The sequence below is a fragment of the Anopheles merus genome, chromosome 2R (genome assembly GCF_017562075.2).
Source record: "Anopheles merus strain MAF chromosome 2R, AmerM5.1, whole genome shotgun sequence".
Classification (NCBI taxonomy): Eukaryota; Metazoa; Arthropoda; class Insecta; order Diptera; family Culicidae; genus Anopheles; species Anopheles merus.
The window spans coordinates 61,194,576-61,220,251 of NC_054082.1; the positions used below are offsets into that span (position 1 = coordinate 61,194,576).

At 38.5% G+C, this 25,676-nt stretch overlaps 1 protein-coding gene across 4 annotated transcripts; it reads left to right on the plus strand.

The window, feature by feature from the left end:
* The first annotated feature begins 4,961 nt into the window (after nt 1-4,961).
* Nucleotides 4,962-25,455, plus strand: LOC121588650 (ubiquitin-conjugating enzyme E2-18 kDa). 4 transcript variants are annotated; one of them, XR_006004200.1, is made up of 6 exons: nt 5,447-5,529; nt 22,896-23,030; nt 23,119-23,542; nt 23,607-23,649; nt 23,714-23,914; nt 24,007-25,455. XR_006004200.1 is itself a non-coding variant. In XM_041906817.1 (5 exons), exons 4-5 carry the CDS (start codon nt 23,704-23,706, stop codon nt 24,858-24,860), a joined length of 1,065 nt encoding a protein of 354 aa, XP_041762751.1. In that variant the 5' UTR covers nt 5,447-5,529; nt 22,896-23,030; nt 23,119-23,542; nt 23,607-23,703; the 3' UTR covers nt 24,861-25,455. The 4 variants fall into 4 exon arrangements, 3 of the variants coding, with proteins under 3 accessions (XP_041762752.1, XP_041762751.1, XP_041762750.1); XM_041906817.1 differs by having other exon boundaries at nt 23,607-23,914; XM_041906816.1 differs by lacking the exon at nt 5,447-5,529 and adding an exon at nt 20,920-20,939 and having other exon boundaries at nt 23,607-23,914.
* The last annotated feature ends 221 nt before the right edge of the window (nt 25,456-25,676 follow it).

Here is a 25,676-nt window from a genome sequence, read left to right on the forward strand (position 1 = left end):
GTGGATTTAAAAATATCAGGTGGTGGACTCTAGTGCATTTTGACAATTCGTCACTTGACGTAAGGTCCCCAGATTTCAAACTTTGTTTACATTTATTAAATTTGTTCATATAGTTTATCTACCCCATTTTTTCGATTAAATATTCTTTAAAAATATATTATGGACTTTGCGAGTTCTTAATTAACATTAAACATGGTTTAAAGTGTGTTATTGTGTGTTATCACCGACAAACCGACGTGACACTTCGAACAAAATGAGCTTCAAAAGTTGTCTCCTTATTTCAAATGAAAATACGTTAAACACTAGCGCCATCTCTATAATGATTCGCTTACTACACTGACACAGAGAAGAAACTGCTAAACCCCCTTTTTGTTTTTCTTCGCAAATTCCAATGCGTATTGTTTTATGTACTTCTCACATCTTTTGCATTGATTTGGAAACTTATAAAATGATTTTCCTGGGTGTTTTGTCCAATAATTCTCACAAAATCTTGCCTCACACTTCCTTCGCCATTTGTATTTAGAAAAGTTGTTTACATCGAAGCAGCAGGGAACAGAGCTTACTTTGACAGAAGTGTTCGCCTCACTGGTAAATGACAGTACTTTCGTGTGGGACACTTTTGTAACGCCAGTGTCATGTCGGTTTGTCGGTGGTGTTATTCCGTGAATTTATTTTATAATTCATTGTGTTTTCAACATTTTTGATGACAAAAACTAAGAAATCATGTTTTTTTTAATTTTCACATTTATTCCTCATTATGGCCGCATGGACAATTTAAGTGAGAGTAGAACTCTTACTCACATCGTTTTAAATTTCGTAAATAAAAAATCATCAAATCTTTTGTTCATATATCTCATTTTTTCGATAAAATCAATCGACACACAAAAATGCGCATAATAACAAAGAAGTCTGTTCTACAGGCGGTCCCCGAGATACACGGTACCTCTTATACGCGGATTCGGAGATACGCGATTTTCCAAATTTGACAGTTTGAGCAAATTGTACTTATTTGATTCATCCATTGTAAAATACCAAATAATTTCGGTATTCAACGAATGTAAAATAATATTTAAAAAAGTTTAAAATTGTTCAATTCAGTAGAAACATATCAAATAATTAATTTGGTGGCGAAAACCATTCCCTATTTGCAAAATTGCACGAAAATTAGTGATATTTTGGCTAGCAATCACAAGATTCGATTTACGCGGAAATTCAAGATACGCGGTATTTTGCGGTCGTTTTCGGTCTCTTTTAATCGTGTATCTCGGGGACTGCCTGTATTTGCTAAGCTTTGTGTGCAGAAACCAATGGTTAACGGTTTTAAAATGACGTGAAGTCCCTCAACTATGGCGACCCCCCAAAGGCCCTAATCCACCACCTGATATTTTTAATCCACCTTGGTTATGACAGATACAAAACTGCTCGAATGGGTAAATAACACAAGGCTGTCTGACTGGGTACCCAGTCAGACAGCCTTCTGTTAATTTACCCATTCGAGTAGTTTTGTGTCTGTCATAACAGTAATTTAAGAGCAATTTAGCGGTACGAAGTGTTGTCGTTTGTTGTCAGTAAAAAGATATAAATTAGAACAAAAAGAGTATTGTTTTAATGATATTTTAGTGGAAGAAGACGTCGGCGGTGTGTTTAAAACTGTAAAATGTGAAAAAACAGCCGAGAAATAGTGTTTATTAGTGCTATTTGTGCACCACCTTCTCCGGGTGAAGCGGCTGTTCAAGTCGAGTTTGCTATAAAAAATTCATTGTAATCGTTTGTAAAAGTTAAGGAAAATGATTGAATATAACCATTAAACTGTAATATAATACATTTCGTGTTATTTATTAACAATTTAGCCGAAAAAAATAAAAAACAAAATAGAGGAAGGAATAGGATCTGTCAAAATTGCTCGAATGGGTAAATTAACGACTGCTAATTTACCATTAAATTACTCTTAAATTACCGGTAATTTAGCGGTAAGATAGGGGTAAATTAAGTCTGATTTGTCTGACTGGGTAGTGCATTTTGACAATTCGTCACTTGACTTAAGGTCCCCAAGATTCAAACTTTGTTTACATTTGTTAAATTTGTTCATATAGTTTATCCACCCCATTTTTTCGATTAAATATTCTTTAAAAATATATTTTGAACTTGGCGAGTTCTTAGTTAGCATTTAAAAATGGATTAAAATGTGTTATTTTGTGTTATTCCGTAAATTTATTCTATTATTCATTGTGTTTTCAACATTTTTGATGATAAAAACTGAGAAATCATTATTTTTCAAATTTCACATTAATTCCTCATTATCTACGAGCCGCAAGGACAATTTACGTGAGATTAGAACTCTTACACACATGATTTTACATTTCGTGCATAAAAAAATATCAAATCTTTTTTCATATTTCACATTTTTTCGATAAAATCAATACACACAAAAATTCACATAATAACAAAGAAGTCTGTTCTATTTGCTAAGTTTTTTGTGCGAAAACCATTAGATAACGGTTTTAAAATGACGTAAAGTCCCTCAAATATGGCGACCCCCCAAATACACTTATCCACCATCTGATATTTTAAACAACCTTGGACAAATCGGACTTAATTTACCCCTATCTTACCGCTAAATTACCGGTAATTTAAGAGTAATTTAATGGTAAATTAACAGTCGTTAATTTCCCCATTCGAGCAGTTTTTACAGATCCTATTCCGTCCTCTATTTTGTTTTAAATTTTTTCGGCCAAATTGTTTATAAATAACACGAAATTTATTATATAACAGATTAATGGTTAAATTCAATCTTCTTCTTTATCTTTTACACACGATTACAATGTATTTTTTTAGCAAACTCGACTTGAACGTCCGCTTCACTCGGAGGTGATGCACAAATAGCACTAATGAACGCAATTTCTCGGCTTTTTTTACATTTATATGTTTTGAACACCTTGACGTCTTCTTCCACTAAAAGATCATTAAGACAATCTTTTTTTTTGTTCTTATTTATATCGTTTTACTGCAACAAACGACAACACTTCGTACCGCTACATTGCTCTTAAATTACTGTCATGACAGACACAGAACTTTTCGAATGGGTAAATTAACAGAAGGCTGTCTGACTGGAAGCTCATGTGAATTCTAATAATGGGGCCCTTCACGATTCTAGTAAGTTTTTGGTATGGAGTTTGACAATTGGAGGCTGAAATCATGTAAACACTCCATACAACACCACACAAAAACTAGCCTGCAATTTTCAGTCTAGATTATCTAGCCTCAAAGCTAGAATTAGATTCGAGTGCCTGCTCGAAAACACAGTGTTGTTTATATTTACCCCAAGGTGCATCAAAGAGATGACGTGGTGGAATCTGGAACCAAAGTGTATGTAGTCCAGGTGGTCTCGTAAAATGTCTATAAAACCAAATTTGAATATCACTTTTTAACAGGATGGGTAAAAACTTTTGTTCAAACAAGCTTTCTGAAGGCTTGATGACCACACAAAACACTCTCAAAATCTTTATTCATAAACAGAAGCGATAAAAACAGCCTTCTAAATTTATACACCTTGGGATAAGCCCACCTGTATATTATACACACTTAGATAGCTGCCCGAAAACTGCTATACAATGCAAACAGCTGACAGGCTGAAATTTCAGCCTACGAACTCACAACGGAAAGGGCCCCAATTGTGGTAATATTCTGCCTTAGGTCTTCCTTCTTCTGAAAATATTTATCTTAGCATTTAAATTCAATAAAATGGTAATCACTGCATTTCACATCTCGAAGCAAAGCACGTTTTTCTACAATTTCTATCACTTATAATTGTTTTTGTTATTTTTATTATTTGATGTTTCTGTCCCCTAAGTATTGTTTTTTTTAAATCAAGATACACATTTTCTTATCAAAATGTATTTTAAGCAATATTTTTTTAACATAAGGTTGCAAATTTGGATTCAATGCGAATGATGAAACATATAGACTTTTTTATTTATGTTTTATTTGTATTTCACAGTTTCGATTCATTCATATTCATATTCTATTTGACTTAGTTTGTAATATTTTCTTGTTTTATTTACATGCTGCATATCTGAAGCATGAACCTCACATTTTTCATGTTTTTTCCATTTTTGGGGCCCTTCACGATTCTAGTCAGCTTTTTGTACGGAGTTTGACAGTTGGAGGCTTAAATCATGTAAACACTTCATACAAAACCACACATAAAACTGGCCTGCAATTTGCAGTCTAGATTATTCTAGCTTCGAAGCTTAAATTAGATTCAAGTACCTACTTGAAAAGGTTTTCATTTATTCCAAGGTGCATTTAAGAGATCAGGTGATGGAATCTAGAATTAAATTGTAGGTGGTCCAGTTGGTCTCATAGCATGTTTTTATAACCAAATTTGAACATCACTTTTTGAAAGGAGGATGAAAGCTTTTGCTCAAACAAGCTTTCTTGTTGCCTGACGAATATACAAAACACTCTTAAAATCTCCATTCAGAAGCAGAAGCGATAAAAATCAGGCTTCTTAATATATACAGCTTAGGATAAATCAGATTGTATATTATATCGACTTAGTTTGTTGCTCGAAAACTGCTATACAATGCAAACAGCTGACAGGCTTCAATTTCCGCCTACAAACTAAAAACTGAAAAGGGCCTCAGAAATGGAAAACAACGCATGATTCTTTCGGATAAAGCCAAGAAAATTAATAAATTAAATAATAAATGTAAAAGTAACAGAACAATTATTTTGCCTTATTACAGGTACGAGAGATATTTTGGTGCCGAAGTCTTAGTTTGACCGATAAATGCCAATCGAGATTTGACAGTATTTTCCTGCATCTAATAAGCCCTTTATACCCATTCTGATTGCGAGGATTTCTGTGAGCTCGCAGACTGCTCGAATTTGTCTTGGGTTATTATTTTACAAAATGTCACTTCGATTGGTAAATGGACTTTGGGCCTGCTCATTGGGAATGTCTTAGTTGATATAAATCACCATTAGGTTGAATCTTTCAATTTGATGATAATATAGCTGCCTAACAGGAAATAACAACTCTTATTTAATATATCTTAGCAAAATGGCAGCCACACGAAGATTGCAAAAAGTAAGTTGGTTTTTGTAGAATTACTTTCTGATATTTCGTGGGCGTAGAAGTGTATAGTAGAAAACATAATAAAACAATAGTTATTAATGATATTGATAGGAATGAGGGCTTAGTGCGGCCTATTAAAGTTATCAGTTATGTGATTAATAAACTTACACTCAATTAAATAGTTCAATACATTACGAATAGTACAAATTTTGTTGTTGTGTTATAATTTTAGCTATGTTAACAACATGATTTTTTTCTACTAGTAACATGTAGTTGTACATCCACCGAAATGTTCTATGTAATGGTTCTGTGGCTCTTTTTTCATCTGATTTCCTGTTCGGCAACTCTTGTAGGAACTGGCAGACATCCGATCGTCAGGCATGAAATCGTTTCGTGACATTCTTGTAGATGAAACAAATTTACTCCTTTGGACGGGATTGATTGTACCGGTAAGGATTGTGCTTGTGAAGCAAACCTGGGAGTTTGCTTTTTGTATTATTCTAGTTTTATTATATGTACAATTATATTTCCAATTACACACACATACACCCAAAGGAAGTGGCTCAAAGGGTATTTCGAGGATTCCCCTTCGTTGTAAAAAAAAAAACACACGCACATTCCCCGATACATGCAACTTCACTATACAGGCTGTCCCCGAGATACGCTATTAATGGGGACCGAGAGGAAACCGCTTTAGTCGAATAGCGCTATTTTCAGTCAAAATATACCAAATTTGTATGTAATTGGGTATGTAATGGCAATGTAATGTGGTTTTAACCATAGAAGCACCTAGAAGAGGAACCACGGGAGACTATTTCTACAGGGATTCTCCAATAAACACCACACTCGATATACGCGATTTCGCTGTACGCTATGTTCTAAATTTAATAGTTCTTTAAGCAGATTGTACTAGTTTGACACATCGAATGTCATATGCAAAATAAATTCCTTTTTGGTCGAATTTCATAAATCATTTCAAAAGGTATAAATTTTTTATCTTCAGTTGTAATAAGATCAAATAACTAATTTAGTGACTAAAATCTATCACTTCAAGCAAATTAGCTACAATTTGACTGAAAACCTCGAAATTTGACTTAAGTTAATATTTGAGATACGCTATTGCTCCCGGTCTGCATTAAGGGCCTGTGTCTGTGCTTCATCGCATGCGATTTTATCGCACGTGCTGTCAAACAGTCTTTCGTATGATATTGTGATTATTTGTGATGATTTTATTAATATAACGATTATGAAAACTTAAGTTGGGATTGTTCCTACAAAACACTACACATTTACAGGCCTATTATATTGCGTTCGACATTCGAGAAGATTCACTCACACGTTCATTATGTTCATTTTCGTATCGTTTTGCTAGTGACGTTCCGCTTCGAGTAACTCATCGGCAGATTCGAGTCGACGAAGTAAAAATCGGTACTGTATTGCTCGAACAAGAAGGTGCATTCGAGAGATTTTCTGCCGACAGCTCAAGCTGTCGGAAACGCGCAAATTTAATCTTACAAAGAATTTAAGCCACTGTCTACGTGTGTAATTAAGTTTACCATAAGTTTATCAACACTCTCATCACTCATATTTACTTCATTTCCAACAAAATTACGGGAAAAATGATTTTAAGAAGTGCTGGATCCGTTTGTTTACACTCACTCCCACCGCCGGTTGCTTCGACCAACTGTCTAACACACGGATGCTAGAACAAAAATGTCGACGAAATCATCGATTCGAATGGCGAAAACTGTACAAATTTATCTCCCGCTCGACTCGAGTGCTTCCGACGGAATCGAATGTCATTCGAGTAAAATAATAGGCCTGTTAGTTTGATAGATCAAATCGGATGCGGCGTCCGACGAAATCATAAAATTTTGATTCCGTCGTACGACGAAATCACACGTCCGAGGTTATCTTTCAAATCTCATATAAAATTTTGACAGGCCTTCCGATAAAATCACATCCGATGGAGCACAGACGCGGGCCTATCAGCGTTTATCGGGGAATACCTTTTCGCTACTTTATAAATTTGACAGTTCTTCGAGCAAATTGTACAGGCCTCGCTACACGACCCAAAAACACAAAATCTAAAATCTTTACGTCAAAAAGTTTCCGGGTCGTGTAGCCGCGTTTTGTGTACCACCGTGCACACATAACCACTCTCATATGAACCAAGCGAAAACTTGTGAACAATTTTCACCTAATGAATATAGATACTCTTTTATTATGTAGAGAGGGGTTGACTGCCGGGTTATACGCGTGACTTCACGATTGTTTAGTTGTGATAATGATCATATTTTTCCTTTTCACATCTACAATGCGGTCATTTTGAGTTTACGGGCTCCTGTCCAAAAGATTTCGGATGAGGTGTCAGCTCTCAGAGCTGAAATCTTTTTGACGTAAAGTTTTCGCCTGCCCCCCCTCCTTGTCGCCCTTTTGAGTTTGACGAAAACTTTTTGACTTTTCGATTCACGTAGCGGGCCCTTACTGATTTGACACATCAAATGTCAAATGCAAGTAAAATTCTCCTGTTTTCGAACATTAAATCTAATTTAAAAGGTACACAATTGTAATCTTCTGTTTAAATCAGATTGAATTACTTATCTAGTGGCTAAAACCTACCATTTCAAACAAAAATTTACTATCATTAGCAATAATTTGACTGAAAATCCCGAAATTCGATTTACGCTAATATTCGAGATACGCTATTACCTCCGGTCCGGATGAATAGCGTATATCTGGAAATACCTGTATATATATACACAGGTGTCCCCCGAGATACGACTGTATTTGGGACCGAAAAAATGTCCCAAAGCAAGGTGTAAGTCGAAATAGTCGTATGTCGAATATCTGTGAATATAAAGTTTATAACCGAAATTGCAGAGTTGATATTGTGTATTTTATTCAAAATAATGTTGGATAATATATTAATTTTATTACAAAAGCCGTTTCCACGATATAAATACCCAAGATCGGGTAGTTGTGGAATCTTTGGAAATGTGTGTAACGGTTATCAGTTCAGAAATTAAAAAAAAATACATTAATTTCTTGTCAATCACAAATTTTAACTGTCAAAATCTAAATCATCGTATCGTCCAAAGTGGGTTAATTATACAGGTGGGCTTATCCCGAACAATTTGACAGCCGTGCTGTAGAAAAATGAAAACGAAATGACAGGAGGGGATTCGATCATTTGTTGATGTATGCGTGTGAATTTCAATGGCTGTTTCGATGTCTCGTAGTGTGGGTGAAAAACTACGTATCATAATCGAATCCCCTCCTGTCATTCGTTCGTCCAATATGGCCTTCCCGCCAAACCTATAAGCCCACCTAGTCCCTATACCCACTTTGGTATCGTCGCATCTCGAGGGGGTCGTAACTCGAAGTACGCCTGTACAGGTGTGCCCCAAAAAACGACTGCATTTGGGACCGAAAAAATGTCTCAGAGCGTTTCTACCTACAACGAGAAATCAGCTGAGAAAATAACTGACAGCATGCGCTTTTCGGAGCTTAAACAGTCATTATCCGATATACGCTATCGTACGGGCGTAGCGTATCTCGAGTTTTCGCGTATAGCGGATACCTATGGAAAAATAGTTTACACTACCGGTTCGAGGGTTGAAATATCGCCACAAAGTTTTGCATTAAAGTTTTTTGTTATAAAACAGGTATCTTCTGCACAAATTCAATGCAAAATGCATTAAGAACATAAAAGAAATTCAAAAAGAGCATAACATATTTGCAAAAAACACATGGAGCTGTCAAATTTAGAGGAATCGCGTACTGCGAATTCGCGTATATCGAGTATCGCGTATTGCGTGTAATTGCTGTACACACACCGGCGTGAGAAACTGATTGTCAATTCTCTCACAGTCATCTCTCACCTGCAGTCTCGGTGTATGTCGAAATAGTCGTATGTCAAATATCTGTGAATATGATGTTTATAACCGCAATCGAAGAGTCGGAATCTACGAAATTGTGTATTTTATTTCAAATAATGTTCGATAATGTATTAATTTTCACACCAAAAGCCGTTTACACGATATAGATATTCCAGATCGAGTAGTTGTGGAATCTTTGGAAATGTGTATGTAACGGTTGTTCTTCTTCTAGTTGGCGTACCGTCCTACGCGGACATGCCGACCTATACAGGCTTTCGAGACTTAATTCATTACCACGCAGCCGGATAGTCAAACCTTGCTACGGGGACACGGTTCATTCTAGGCTCTAACCCATGACGGGCATGTTATTGAGTCGTTCGAGTTGACGACTTTACCACGGGACCGCCCCTGTAACGTTTACCAGCATCGAAATTGCAAAAAATACTTCGAATTCTTTTCGCAACTTTCATCTTCGAAATACTTCGCAACTTTTATCTTTCAAAATTAAAATCGTCGTACTGTATGTTGCCGCGTTACGCGGTTTGTGTTTTCCCGAGGAATCCGGATATATGAATATATCCGTTTAAGTCGAATTTCGGGGTTTTCATCGAAAATATAATTGATTACAGTCGTTCTCCGAGTTACGCGACACTCCAGTATTGCGAATTTTTATTTTTGACAGTTCATATTTGACTGTACTGATTTGACATCAGTACAATTTTCTCGTTCAATTGCCAAATGAAAAATAATTTTCAAGTTTTCTAAAAGTTTCAAATCACTATAAAGTGATAAATAACCGAATTGTCTACACCAATTGCATTAAATAAGTAATACATTTCAATTTATTCAATCAAAAATCATTATTAATCAAGTATATTTGGCTGTAAAACCTGATATTCGACTTACGCGAAAATCCGAGTTACGCGAATGTCTCCGGAACGCATTTTTCGCGTGACTCGGGGAAAGACGGTACTTGGTTTTTATTAATAAATTTGGTACTTTAATACACATTATCATTTATTTGATACGATTCGTGCAGAATTTTCCTATATTATTCGCTTGCAAGTGGATTTAATTTTTTATCAAAAATGCGGTTTATACTGCATTGACCAATGCATGAAGCAAACTGAAAACCGCGTAATTCCGAATCCGCGTAAGTCGAGAATACTACATAGTTCACTACTTTTGATCAAACACTGTTCACCTCATGACTTAAGTTATCAAAAGTGCGGATTATCGAGCGTGCGGATTACCAAGCGTATACTGTACATTCATATTACGATCAGTACACTTAGACTCTATGCTATCGACCTCTTGAGATGCACATGATTTCGTAATAATTTTGGACACTGCTCTTGTTTTAATCGATAACTGCACTTTATTTCTCTCTTTTCTTGATATTCGTCCACTTTTTTAAATAGAACAAATGAAAAATGTGGTAAAAATTAACAAAAATGACAATCCATGGCATGCACCACAACTAAATCCTCAATGTATGCTGCGATGAAACGATTGAAGCTTTTTCATGTGACTGTCAAAACTTTTTCACGGTTTTTGATCAACTGTTGTGGATGATTCGACCTCTCTATTTTACAGATTTTGGATTTGGATCGTTTATTTTAACAGGAATGTTCGTTCCATTGAAATTGGAAAAACCAAAATTATCTTTGAAAGACTGTTAAAATGAGTTTATTTATTCGCGATGCTGGCTAATATAAGGAATGTTTTCCAATGTAACGTAGAGGCCTGAGCCTTATTTTTACCTGTACCGCTTCTTCAATGTAACCGTATCAATAAACGATGCGCAATCTCAGATTGCGCATATATTTATCTGTCAAACGGATCGGTTTGATATATTTATCTGTCAAAAAAATATATATCTCGGACATATAATTTTGAAAATTTATGCGCAATCTTGGCGCAATCTGAAATTGTATAGAAATGACGTTTATAGCTCAGGGTTGGCTATGCGAAATGACATATGTCATTGACATATGATAAAACGAATATACAGGCGGTCCCCTAGATACACGGTACCTCTTATACGCAGATTCGGAGATACGCGGTTTTCCAAATTTGACAGTTCTTTGAGCAAATTGTACTAATTTGACAAATCCATTGTGAAATACCAAATAATTTCCGTATTGATCGAATGTGAAATACCATTTCAAATCGTTTAAACCTGTTCAATTCAGTAGAATCATACCAAATAATTAATTTGGTGGCTAAAACCACCCCCTACTTGCAAAATTTCACGAAAATTAGTGATATTTTGGCTGGAAATCACGAGATTCGACTTACGCGGAAATTCGAGATACGCGGTATTTTGCGGCCGTTTTCGGTCCCCATTAACCGTGTATCTCGGGGACCGCCTGTATGCGCAATCTGAGATTGCGCATCGTGTATTACAGGGTTTTCCAGGAGTTCTCATAGCTGTGGGACACTTTATTGACTGCTTCTTACGTGAAATGAACTTAATGTAAGGTGAATTGGACTCTATAGCACCCTTGTTGGACAAATCCAATAGGAATTTCCAATAAGAGCTGTCCAAAAAAGGTGCCATAGAGTCCAATTTCCATCATATGAAGTTCATTTCGCATAAGAAAGAGTCAAGGAAGTGTCCCACAACTATGAGAACCCCTGGAAAACCCTGTAATACGGCAACGCAGAGGGCTGAGCCTTACTTTTAGAACTCTTTCACACTGGACGAATATGACAATTCCCGCGTTTGACGAACTTTGCTCATTTTCAAATTTATGAAATCAGGCAGTTCGTACTGCTCGTGCACGCTGCATGTTGTGAACGCAACACGAACTTATTCGGTTACGCGTTGAAACCAAAAATAAATAACATGGTAAAAAAGGTATGTTTCAATTGTTTTACCTAATGTAATTGTTTGCAACACTAGTAAACAATTGTATTTAAAACATATTAACATTGTTTGTTAGGCCACATGTCATTTAAATTGTCAAGTTCGCGAGTATGTCGAGAGTTCGTGCCTATTTCGGATTATAGAACGCGCGAATTGTCACATGGCCATATTGGACGGACGTATGACAGGAGTGGATTCGATTGTGATTCGCAAAGTGGGTATAAAGGCAGTGGCAACATTGATCGGTTGCTATTTATCGGACGAAATTTGACATGGGATTTGACAGATAACGTCGGACGTGCGATTTCGTCTTCCGACGTTATCTGTCAAATCTCATATAAAAATTTAACAGGCCGTCCCAAGGTGGAATGTATAATGAGGTGTAGTTATAGCGCTTTTGGCGATCCCCCCCGATTTTGACAGATGGTTTTCCGCTTGTATATGTATTGATGGATTGTTTACGTTTTGCATGGTCAATATTTGGTGGAGATCAATTTGGGTGAATATTTTAGTTTATTAGAACACAGCCCGTGATTTAAAATGGAAATTTTCCTTCGAGAACTAGAAGCGTTCGCCAAACGCGGAAAACTAACTGTCAGTTTTCTTCGTCGATTCTTCTTCTACCTAGCTGTCAAAACGGGCTTATAACTTGACCTGATATCTTTACGGTCCTTGGGCCGTCCGATAAAATTGCATTTGAAAAAGCGTTGCCAGGGCCCTAATATACAAGCTTATCCCGAACGATGTGACAACTACACTGTAGAAAAGCTAAAGAAATGGTTAGCCACATGAAGGGGCGGTCGCTTGATAGTGTGGGTGAGTACTTACTTACTTACTTATCCGGCGCTACAACCGCTTTGCGGTCTTGGCCTGCCTCAGGAGTGTCCGAAACCGCTCACGGTCTCGCGCCTTCGTCTGCCAGTCCGTTATCCCGGGCTTAATGGCGGACGCCTCCACGCCATCTTGCCACCTCAATTTGGGCCTACCACGCCTCCTCTGTCCTTGTGGACGGCCTAAAAAGACTTTACGGGCTGGGTCGTCCGTTTCCATGCGTATAACATGGCCAGCCCACCGGAGCCTGGCGAGCTTTATACGCTGTACGACAGTGAGGTCGCCGTACATCTCGTATAGCTCGTCATTATAACGGCTCCTCCATTGTCCTTCCACACATACGGGGCCAAGTATCCTTCTGAGCATCTTCCTCTCGAACGCGGCTAAGAGGGTTTCGTCAGATTTGGACAGTGTCCATGTCTCAGAGGCGTATGTGAGTACTGGTACTATATAGGTACTATATAGTCCCAGCTTCGTCCGTCGCGACAGGTTCTTTGAGGTGAACTGCTTTTTCAGGCTGTAGAATGACCGGTTGGCAGCCAGCATCCTTGCGCGCAACTCAGGTTCCATGCTATTGTCGTTGCTGACCTTTGATCCCAGATAGGTGAATTGTGGGACGACTTCAAAAGTGCGTTCACCTATCTGCACGTCACGCCTACGTAGATTCTGATTATTTGTTGGCGGGCCCACTGATGTTGCCACCATCAGTTTGGTCTTTGCCTCGTTTATCTGCAATCCGAGGTTCTCTGCCGCCTGCTCGATCCCTTGGTAGGCATCTGCTACATAGGAGAGCCGCAGACCAATGATGTCTATATCATCAGCGTATGCCAGGATCTGGGTTGACTTATAGAAGATGGTTCCCCTAGTCTCCACCCTCGAGTGTGGGTGAGTATGTTATTGAATATTGTTGAGCAGCGTGCATTTACACTGCACGACAAAATCGCACGTCCGACGTTATCTGTCAAATCCCATATAAATCTCGTCCGATAAAATCGCATCCGATAAGCGTTGCCACCGCCCTTAGTGTCGTTGTACACTTCTAACTATCGTGTTTTATAACTGTCTTGAACTTATTTTGATGCTGAAAGAAGGTAAGGACTTTACTTAAATCGCCTTTATTTCATTATCGTACAGCAGGGATGTAAAATTTTTCGGGATAAGCCCATCCGTATAATATAACCACATTACCCGAAGTATACGGGCTACGAACGGCGACTAGTTTGGCAGTCGGCGGTAGCTTTTATTTGTAGCCGCAAACTAGTCCGTCACGTCTGGGGTAAGCTTTACTGGTAAGGGTTGGGTACACACTCTGTCGCATGCAATTATAGCGAGTACGGACATTGTACCCCGGCCTTAAAGGCCTTATTAGACGGAGGAAAATACTGTCATTTCTCGTTTGGCATTTATCTGTCATACGGACGTCACACGAAGCGTAAACTTTGGCGTAAACTTAATTTCAGCCATACAACCCTATAATCTTTTGACAGGAAGTTTACACTCTCCCATACAAATCAAGCGTAAACTTTTTGAGTTTACGCTTCGTGTGACGTCCGTATCAAACTTAGACTTTGGCACAAAATACCTCTCGAACGTGTAATAAGGCAAGAGAAATGTTCTGTTACCTTACACATTTAATATTACAGCAATTATCCGCAGTACGCGATACTCGATATACGCGAATTCGCAGTACGCGATTCCTCTAAATTTGACAGCTCCATGTGTTTTTTGCAAATATTTTGATTTTTTGAAATATGTTATGTTCTTTTTGAATTTCGTTAATGTTCTTAATGCATTTTTCATTAAATTTGTGCAAAAGATACCTATTGTATAACAAAAAACTTTAATGCAAAACTCTGTGGCGATATTTTTCAACCCTCGAACCGGTAGTGTAAACTATTTTTCCATAGGAATCCGCTATACGCGAAAACTCGAGATACGCTATTGCGCTCGGTCCCGTACGATAGCGTATATCGGATAATGACTGTACTTGATGGGTTTTTTTAATTCTTACGTAATGACTTATTCATTTCGGCCAGGTTTCTTAAAAACGTTTTAAATTATTTGAATTATTTTAAAATCTTAAGGGCGGGGGACAATGTCCGTACTGGCTAGTGTTATTTTTGTGAACGCGTACGCCACTTAGCTTTGGCGGGTGGAAGCTAGAGGCTGGTATAATTTATCTGTCAAAAAGCGTTTTGGGTCGAGGAGGCTATAGTTTTATCCAACGATGGATAGAGATTGAAAGCTAGGGATAAATGTTGCCCAGCGCATTGTTTGAATGACGATTTGTCCAACAACATTCGACGGCCGAATTAGTAATATTTTATGGACGTTGATCAACATTTCAAACGGCATATTGATTGCCTGTTCGAAACTTGATGAGACAACAAAATGAATAATTTTGACACATAAATTATACCGACCTCTAGTTTGCGCTGGTCGCCAACAGATGCGTTAGTGATAATTAAAATTATTACAGGCGAGTACGGACAATGCCCTTTATGTCGGCCTTAATGACGCAACTTTTTTTGTGCATATGCCCTCATTTTTTATGAATATTTTAGTATGATCTCGTTCGCCATTCATTCTCTGGCGTGTCATCACATTTCTGTTTGCGGCGCACACTGTTAAAAAGGCATTACTTGGAAGAGTCATTTGTGTATTTTTTTTAAAAAATTATGTTTAATACATTCTGAGATTTCTAGCAGATCATCGTAAGGCTTCATAATGAATTGTTCATAAAGGATATTTTCCGGGAAATCATCTGATACTCACGTGTTCCATTTATCAGTAAGCCACTGTACATACCTCACAAATCATGGGCTATACAAATCTGACATTAAATTATTTTTAATTTAAGCTTGACGACGGTTTAGCATTGCCATTGCCAGCAGTACTGGCTTGTTTTGGCGACGTTACTTGTTTATAAAACCAATAATGTTTTTTTTTCTATCTTTACTTAAGGATAACGTCCCCTATAACAAAGGAGCTTTTAGAATAGAGATAAATTTTCCAGCCGAATACCCATTTAAACCACCAAAGATTTCGTTTAAAACCAAAATATATCACCCAAATATTGATGAAAAGGGTCAAGTTTGTCTTCCGATTATAAGTGCCGAAAATTGGAAACCGGCAACAAAAACAGACCAAGGTTAGTAAGTTTATTAAAATTAGAGATTACAGAAGGGAAATAAATAAATTATCTTTTTCATTCTAGTTATTCAGGCGTTAATAGAGTTGGTCAATGATCCCGAACCTGAACATCCTTTACGTGCAGACCTGGCGGAAGAATTTTTAAAAGATAGGAAAAAATTTACAAAAAATGCTGAAGAACATACCAGAAAGCACAGCGAAAAGCGGCCGGAATAAAATAATAGATGTGGATACAAGATGCTACACCATCAAGATCATCTGATGTTCATCATTGGAAAAAACAGTTGTAAATTGTAAAACAATGTTAGGGAGATGATACTTACTATTCGCTTAAATCAAATACATGCGTTATCTGAGCGACGATAAGATAATCATTGATACTCTCTTCGATAAACGTCACATGTGTTTAGTCGAATCCAACAATCTGAAAAAAATATTTAAAACAAATAATCATAAAATTCAAATTCTCCTGTGCCTATGGCAAATTTGGTCTTTCTCATTCAGAAGGGAAAGCGGGGCGATATGGGTGAGTGGGGCAAAATGGGCACCTTTTATTTAGGCATGATTTCACAGCAAAGATACATTCCAGTGCTCGAAATGTATTGATTGGAGTGTTTTATGAACATCATGTAAGTGTTATATTCCTTAAATAACAAAAAACAGGAAAATCTAAAATAAGCTTTTGCATATTTATGTAATTTTTGCCACTTCGAAAATAAGCTTAAAACAGTATAACAGGGATGCTATTTACATGGTATGTTTATGAAGATATGATATTAATATACAATTTGTCTGAAGAGAGCAAGGCCATTGAATGTGTATTTTTACTAATATTTTAAATATAGAAAAATGCTTCACGTGGGGAAAAATGGCCAGTTACGCTTGGGGCAAAATGGATAGATGCTTTTGACATATGACGCTCGGTGAGGGTATGGTCAAGGATTGTGTAAGAATTAGTGATGCGCGTTGCGTTCCGAACCTGCCAGGTGCGATCCGTTTCAGCATTCAAGCATCCGGACCGCGATCCTTATTTTTAACCCAAGCAGGTTCAAACTGAACCTGTTGCTCCCACCGTTCTTTGCGATCCGACCTGAACCGACTGTTATCAACGATCTTATCGATCCGATTTGAACCGGCTGCTCTCTGCGTTCTCGGCGATCTGTGCTGGGCCGGATGCTCTCAGTGCTCTTTGCGATCCTAGAACGCACGACATTCTACTCTCTTTGGATTGGTGAGCCGGTTTGCCGGTTCAATTTAAACCTGTTTCTCTCAGCGTTCTTTTCGATCCAGTCTGGAACGCACGATCATCTGCTCTCTTTCATACGATGGGCCGATTTGGTACGTACAAAGGAAGCAGATAAAATCTGAATCTGTTTCTTTCAGTGTTCTTTTCGTTCCGGTAAAGAACGGCGTTCTCTTTTGCTTCTATCTAGTATGGACACACACACACACACACACACACACACACACACACACACACACACACACACACACACACACACACACACACACACACACACACACACACACACACACACACACACACACCACACACACACACACACACACACACACACACACACACACACACACACACATACACACATACACACACACACACACACACACACACACACACACACACACACCACACACACACACACACACACACATTCTGTCTATGTAAGTGATAACAGCGCCGGCCGTACTCTCCCAGTCAAAGAGATAACGGTACAACACCTGAGCCGTGAAGCCAGGATAGAGGTTTGTGATTGGTGGGAAGCTAATCGCCAAAATTTAAAGAGACAATCCTGCACTAGCGTTAAGCGCAATGAATGAAATGTTTCTCTTCTGCAATATGGATGTTATCAGTATAGGTGCGTTATTTGGACTGCATTGTGGTAGTCAATTAATTGCTATGTGTCTGGTGCTAAGCTGCTTCGTTGCGCATGCATCTCCAATGAACTCGTTTGAATTTTTACCTTAGATCTTCTTTGTGCAACTAAATATTGAGAATGCATGACATGTTTATCCTTCCGCAATAATTTCTTTAACGCCGTTTATCGCCCCGTGAAACAGCGCTATACTTATGGACAATTAAAGTGCACTACCGGACACTTTCACACGGGTAGTTCACCGTGCAGTATAATGTCAACTCTATAGAAACAACTTAACAGTCTATGTATTTTATATAAACCAATGTTATTCGATGCTATCTGCTTCTATTAAGAAATATTAATACAATCAGTGTAGTGTAATTTAGGCCATACGAAATTTAAAAAGCCGATTAAACTTGTAAGTTTTTTGATTTTGCATCAAAATTTCATATGCGTTGCAACAAATTTTTGATATACTTCTTTATTTAGAAGTATACAAAGGGAATAATGATTAATTTTAGTAAAAACAAAAACAACAAAATGCCTTAACCTCTTAATGAAAAAGGAACTGTATAGCGGGCTACTTAAGTTAAGCGGGTATATTTTAGTAGAAGAATAGTTTTACACATTCAGTAAACTATTATTTAGCTTTGTTTTAATTGAAACTGTGTGATTACTGCACAAAAAATATAATATACAATATTCAATGAATACTTTCATGTTAACCATACATAAAGTGAGCAACTGAAAAAAGCGTAACCATGGCAGGTCATCCTGCGTTCCCATGAACCTGCGTTCCGCGTTCCGTTCTTTTTCTCCAGATTGGCAGGTTCGTTCCGTTCCTCAATTTTCGGAACTATTCTCATCACTAGTAAGAATGAGGTCCCGTATTGTAGAACGATTTGACAAATAGCCAAAAGTTCGTTACAGGCAGTTTGACATCTAAGGGCCGTAGCAACGCTTATTCGCATGCGATTTAGGCCCGTGTCTGTGCTCCATCGGATGCGATTTTATCGGAAGGCCTGTCAAAATTTTATATGGGATTTGACAGATAACGTCGGACGTGCGATTTCGTCGTACGACGGAATCAAAAAAATTGATTTCGTCGGACGCCGCATCCGATTTTATCGGTCAAACTAAATGTGTGGTGTTTTGTAGGAACAATCTCAACTTAATTTTTCATAATCGTTATATTATTAAAATCATCCAAATAATCGCAATATTATACGAAAAAGCGTTTGACAGCACGTGCGATAAAATCGCATGCGATGGAGCACAGACACGGGCCTTAGTCGGACGGCCTGTCAAATTTTTATATGGGATTTGACAGATAACGTCGTAAGGCGAAATCGCGCGTCCCACGTTATCTGTCAAATCCCATGTCAAATCTCATCCGATAAAATCGTATCCGATCAGCGTTGCCATCGCCCCATAAGCCTTTTTCGATTCAAATTTTATTTTTGATAACAATGATAAATCGGTGTTTTTGCAAGAAATACGTTAATTTGTACATATAATTCCCAGGAAGAGTATGTTTACCTGTAGTAACAGTAAATGTTAGAGGGAATGATGAATTTTCAAGGGCTTTCTGCTGTCAAATGGCATCCAAAATGGCCAATCCGATTTTGGCTAATATTTGACCTCGTTCATACACAGTCCTTGGGGTATGGTGTTGTATTTGTTCCCACAATAATGCTAAAAGGTACAGCTTCAAAATATTCGATTTTGTAGATTGAAACGTGTAAGAACTGTTTCAATTTTTGTTATGTTTGACACTTTTCCATTTATTCATTACACTAATAAACGTACAATAATAAATAGATCATAAATGAAACAATCAATACACTTTAAAATAACACAAGTGCGGTAGCCGCGCACCAGCCGCACCGAGCGCCTCTGCCGAAAGCTCCAACTCGATCGGCTCGCAAACACACTCTAATCGAGCGGCGCTCGGCACACACTAAGCCTTGCGCTGCTTAGTGTGTGCGACAGTGTGCGTGTACACTGTCGTCCTCCTGGACGTTGACCAGTGGCAGCGCAACTGCCACGGCAAGTCCAGGGGTCGGCACGGCTGCCCACAACACAACCATGGTTGAATCGCGTTCCACAACGGTCGAATCGTGTGCCACTACGATTGAATCGTGTGCCGCTAACATTGGATTTCTGAAAGGCAGAGCATAGTAAGCTGTTTGTTTACGTTTGCAAACTGCTTCCTTCTTCGCTGATGGCAATTCGTTGACCGTGTACCTGATAAATATGCCATTTTCGACTGGCTGTAGAAAAAAAAACTAGGGAATATAATTTCTTTACTTTTACATCCTTTGAAAGGGAATTATTTCAGATTACTTGCACAAATACACCTTGTCGTAATCGTCACACATTTTAATTATTTTTAAACTTTTTTTATTTAATTTCTTTTTTTTTTTGTTTCACGCTCAACCGATCTCGTTGCGATCAACCACAAGACTGACCCGAGGCTCCTTTATTCCTGCCTGTCACCTGACTTGTCTTCTCTCCCTGATCTCACGATCTCTCTCGATTCACTCTCGGCGTTCACTCTCTCTTGATCCCAGCTACCGCTAGCTACAGGTAGACGTCTGTCTCCTTTTCCGCGCGCCTTTTCCATCTCTATCTATGCTTTCGTCCAATCTCTCCTCTCTCATCCTCATTTTTGCATGTTTCAATATTTTTCGCTCTCTCTGATTTCACTAAACTTCTCTCTCTCACTCTTGATCCCTACACACCTGTTTCCAGCTACGTTCGAATCGCAAACTGCCTGCTTCGAATCGCATGCCACTTGACCTCGAGCTCGAACATACTGAACGGTCCGTCATTCCATAGTACTTTAATTAAAAGTTGAAAAAGTACGATGGGTTAATATCATATACTAAAAGATCTTCAGTAATTTGTGTATGAATCGTTTCTTCCCATCTTTCAAAATCAGTCAAATCCTTTCGCGGGCCGGATTGAATGTTTGAATGGTTGATTGAATGGTCGGACTTTGCCGACCGCTGGCATAGACCATTACCTAAGCGCAGTTGTTGTGACCCATATTGCCCCATTGTTTTGACGTTTCAAGTTTTGTTTACAAATACCAAGGTGGAATGTATAATGAGGTGTAGTTATAGCGCTTTTGGCGATCCCCCCCCCTGGGCTCCGATTTTGACAGATGGTTTTCCGCTTGTATATGTATTGATGGATTGTTTACGTTTTGCATGGTCAATATTTGGTGGAGATCAATTTGGGTGAATATTTTAGTTTATTAGAACACAGCCCGTGATTTAAAATGAAAATTTTCCTTCGAGAACTAGAAGCGTTCGCCAAACGCGGAAAACTAACTGTCAGTTTTCTTCGTCGATTCTTCTTCCACCTAGCTGTCAAAACGGGCTTATAACTTGACCTAAATTTCGCTTGGGTTTGTTAATTCCTTTCCCCCCTGACGCCCCTACGCCCTACGTTGTGTTTTGTTGTGTCGTCGTCGATCGCCAAAGGAGACAAAGTAAAAGAACACGACCGGCACGTATCGAGTTTCATGCGCTAGTTCCGCTTTTTTCGCACACATACTTGATCAAAAATTGTCGATCGGCAGTGCTGCCAGAAAATACATTTAACTTTTAATTCCCAATAGACAAAACAACCGCAAATAATTCAAAATGACCGTTGCATAACCCTTACATTCCAACAGATGGTTTATTTCTTGCCGCTGCTGATGAGACCATTCGATGCCCATGCCAATTTTTATTTTATTGTGCCGAAATCCGTCTCGAGTTTTCGGGTCTCGATACACGCACGCTTACTGCACGGGGAAAGTGACCGTCCACTCTACCATGCCGTGACACCCTTTCCCCGCCCGGCACTTTAAATGAGGATGAGCTACAAGAAAGCTGAACCAGCCGTTCTACCGATAAGGTATCCGTACTCGCTCGTGCGGGAGGGGGGGGGGGGAAGATAGTGGAGGGTGCGTGCTCGCGTGCGCGCGTTCGTGCATGTGTGCAAGCGTGCGTGTGTGTGTGCGTGCGTGAGTGCGTGTGTGCTTGCGTGCGCGCGTTCATGCATGTGTGCGTGTGTGCGTGTGGAAACCCCAAAACTATTTGATTCTGATGCGTACATTTTCATCCTCTGCGGCTACAAAGTCCATGCATTTTTGACCTCGCTACTAGAGAGACAACACTACCATTGGATTGACACCACCATCTTTGCGACCGGTTCTGCTGTTCTTCTTCTTCTTCTTTGGCTCAACAACCGATGCCGGTCAAGGCCTGCCAACACACTTGTGGGGTTGGCTTTCAGTGACTTATTGATTTCCCCCCATAGCAGGATAGTCAGTCCTACGTATGGCGGCACGGTCTATTTGGGGCTTGAACCCATGACGGGCATGTTGTTAAGTCGTACGAGTTGACGACTGTACCATGAGACCGGTTCTGCTGTTAGGGATATTTAAAAGACACACGATCGAAGCAAACGTGCGTATGATATGTAGCACATTTCTTTCCAATTCAGCTAGCAGACGCAAGTGGAAACAAAACTTAAATTAAATTCATACAAAAGAGGATTCTGGATTTTTTTTATTACGATACGCGTATGGTGCTGCAATTGTCCAATCAAAATCTGGTGGCTTGTTGGTTTGGAGTCGGTATTATGACGCCGATTGACCGGCAATGCCTTGGAATGGGTTCGGATCGGTATGTTTATGTTTTGGTCGATTGCATTCCGTTGATTTGTCGCGCTACAGCAACAAAGTTTTGGCTACCTAGGGGAAAAATGGGTAAACCACTTTTTTATTTGATTTCCGAGATGTCACTAAATACAATTTTATATGATCACAAGTAACGCAGGTTACGGGAGCACGTCCAGGAGCGGATGAGAACGAAAAGAGAAGAGAGCGCGTGGTGGGAACGACGGCTTTTCATAAGGTTTTTTACGGGAAATAGTTTTGTCTGTCTAAGTTGGTAACAAATGCTCGAGTGTTTGCCTACCCAAGTAGAAATTGTCAGGCGAAATGTGGACAAAACAGGGGGAGAAGGGTAAAAATCTGCTCGATCCGTGCGGAAGAGCATCAAATGTATGGTGGTGTGTGTAAACGTCAAGAGCTGCGGGTGCATTTTCAAATCAAAACAAACTGGTGTTGGAAACGGATGAAAGTGATTTCTTTTGCTTCGAACTTAAAGTTGTTTTTTTTATTTGTTTTGCATAAAACCAAGTGAAAATGGATCCTTCTAAACGCTTGAAGAAAAGTGGAGTGGCGAGCAAGCGTGCCATAGCAATTTGGGAGCGCTTTGAAAAGGAATGGGAAGAGGAAAATCTTCCGGGAACAAGCAGCGGTGTCGATCAACAAGGTAAGTTATGTTTGTGCTGAAATTGTATGAATCATGGAGAATGCAAGCAGAGCAATAATTTGTTATTTAATATTATAACACATTACAGCTTCATCATACGGGAATGTGCAGCCGGATGCCGTGGAAGTTGCCGATATACCCATGGAATCAGAAGCCGCGGATTACGTTTCTGATCACGATGAAGACGCTGATTGCTCGGTGTTGGAAGACGATTGGAGTGAAGGCGAATTGGAGGACGAAGTCAATGAGGATGAGTATTTTTATGCTGATGAAGCCCCCGAAGGCAATGCTTATGCTAGCAGGCTTAGGATATGGGCTTTAACTCATAAAATAACGCATTCTGCATTGAGTGATTTGCTGGTGTTGACTCGTGAAACTACAAATATTTCTCTTCCTAGGTGTGCAAAGACGCTACTGAAGACTCCGAAACAGGTGGAGAGACATTTTACGGCCGTTGGAGAAGGGCAGCTTTGGTACCAAGGAATACAAAGCACTCTCCAACAATATTATCGGTAAGAATAATATAACTGTTTGGAATGAACACGTGGTAATTTTTGTTTTACTTTTTCGTTCTAGATCTGTACCACCAGTCATCAGATTGATAGAAGCAAATATTGCGGTAAATGGACTTCCGATGCATAATAGTGGCCCAACGCAGCTATAGTCTATATTAATGCACATAGTTAATCTACCAGCACTGCCAATCATGGTGCTGGGTGTATTTTGTAGTGCGACAAAACCGAGCTATTTGGAAGGGTTTCTCCGGCCTTTAGTGGATGATATCAACCGCGTACTGGTGCAAGGCATTGATTTCAACGGAATTTCTAACGACTTTTGCCTGAAAGCTATTGTAGCAGATACACCAGCTCGTGCGTTCATCAAAGGTAAGAATGATACAATAAGTAACTTAATTGTACGAAATGAGAATTTTCAAAGGGAAGCAGAAAGTAACAGCAAATTTATTATATATTTTTAGGAGTGACGTATCCTCCTGGGCTGGAAGCATGTATAAAGTGCAAAATAGTTGGCAGCCATGACGGAACCAAAACAATTTATGAAGGAACAGCTGAAGTTCGCACTGACAAAGAATTTAGAAACGGAGACTACGTGAAACACCAAAAATATTATACGCCATTATTAGACATAGATGAAGTAGACATTGTAACACAAACAACGATAGCCGATGACCTTCACTTGTTCGCACTAGGAATAGAAAAAAAATTACTTAAAGGTTTTACAACTGGTGCTTTACACCCTTTTCCGAAGTGGTCAAAACAGGAGCAGTTAGAAATTTCGAATATTTTAGTCAGGATCGAATACCCGCCAGAGATACATCGTAAGCCTAGGGCATTACAATATTTAGGGTTTTGGAAGGGGTCCGAATTGTCAGCATTTTTACATCACGTTAGCATACCTTTGTTAAAAAACAGAATATCAGATGTAGCCTATGAGCACCATAAGCTTTTTTTCATTGCGGTAAATTTATTCTCTTCAAGATTATTTGAACAATATTGGATATTTGCTGGTCAGTTGCACGAACAATTTGTATTAGAATATAGCACAGTTTATAGTCGAACACATTTAACAATTAACGTTCATAATTTACTGCATGTATCAGCAGATGTTGAAAATTTCGGGCCTCTTCCATTTTTATCAACTTTTCGTATTGAGGACAAGTTAGGCTTTATGAAAAACTTAGCTAGAACAGGACATAGAACTTTAAACCAGATAGTGTGTAGATTAATAAAACTAACACAATTAGAGGATGCAGATGCAAGGAAAAAGGATAATAGAGTGTATCCATCACTAAAGGTAAAAAAGATGAGGTAATTTTGTTAGTCAAACCAAAATTTATGTTAAGAAAAGGCAATAGAAATGGATGGTTTTTAACACAAGAGGATCAGATAGTAAGGTATTGTACTACAGAAAAGTCATCAGGTTCATATTTTATGGAAGGACGACTCTTAAAGGAGAAACAACCAATTTTTAGCCAACCATGTAGCTCGGCGATAATTTATAACTTTACAGCTAGGGTAGAAGATTTATCACAGGAAATAGTCAGGATAGAATTAAAAGAAATTAAATGCAAGCTAGTGGCAGTTAGTTTAAATCAGGGTAATACATTTTATTTCAGTCCTCTTTTACATACATTTGAAAGCTAGATCATAATTATTATATGTAAGCTATTAGGTTTAGAATAGGAAGTAAAGGTTTAAGTTTAGGTAAATATTTTTATTAGTTTAGTTTTGTATTAAAATGAGTAGAATAAAGTAGCCGAGTATGCCCGGGATAAGACAAAATGTTAGGAGGAAATGCCTTAAGAACTAGAACAGAAAGTTAGTATTTCATACAGGCGTCCCCCGAGTTACGACCCCCTCGAGTTACGACGATTCGCAGATACGACGATTTTGATTTTGACAGTTAAAAGATGTCATTGACAAGCAATTGATGTATTTTTTTGAATATCTGGGCTGATAAACGTTATATACACATTTCCAAAGATTCCAAAACTACCTGATCTTGAATATCTTAATTGTGTACGGTTTTTAAAATATAATTATTACATTATCGAACATTATTTTGAATAAAATACACGATATCATAAATTCCAACTATTCAACTTCGGTTATAAACTTTATATTCAGA

What these genes read in the sequence shown, in the direction of transcription:
- LOC121588650 (XM_041906817.1), top strand. Translation starts at nt 23,704, where the DNA reads ATGCACATAGTTAATCTACCAGCACTGCCAATCATGGTGCTGGGTGTA. An exon ending in AGCTCGTGCGTTCATCAAAG is followed by an intron (nt 23,915 to 24,006) that starts GTAAGAATGATA and finishes ATATATTTTTAG; the next exon opens with GAGTGACGTATCCTCCTGGG.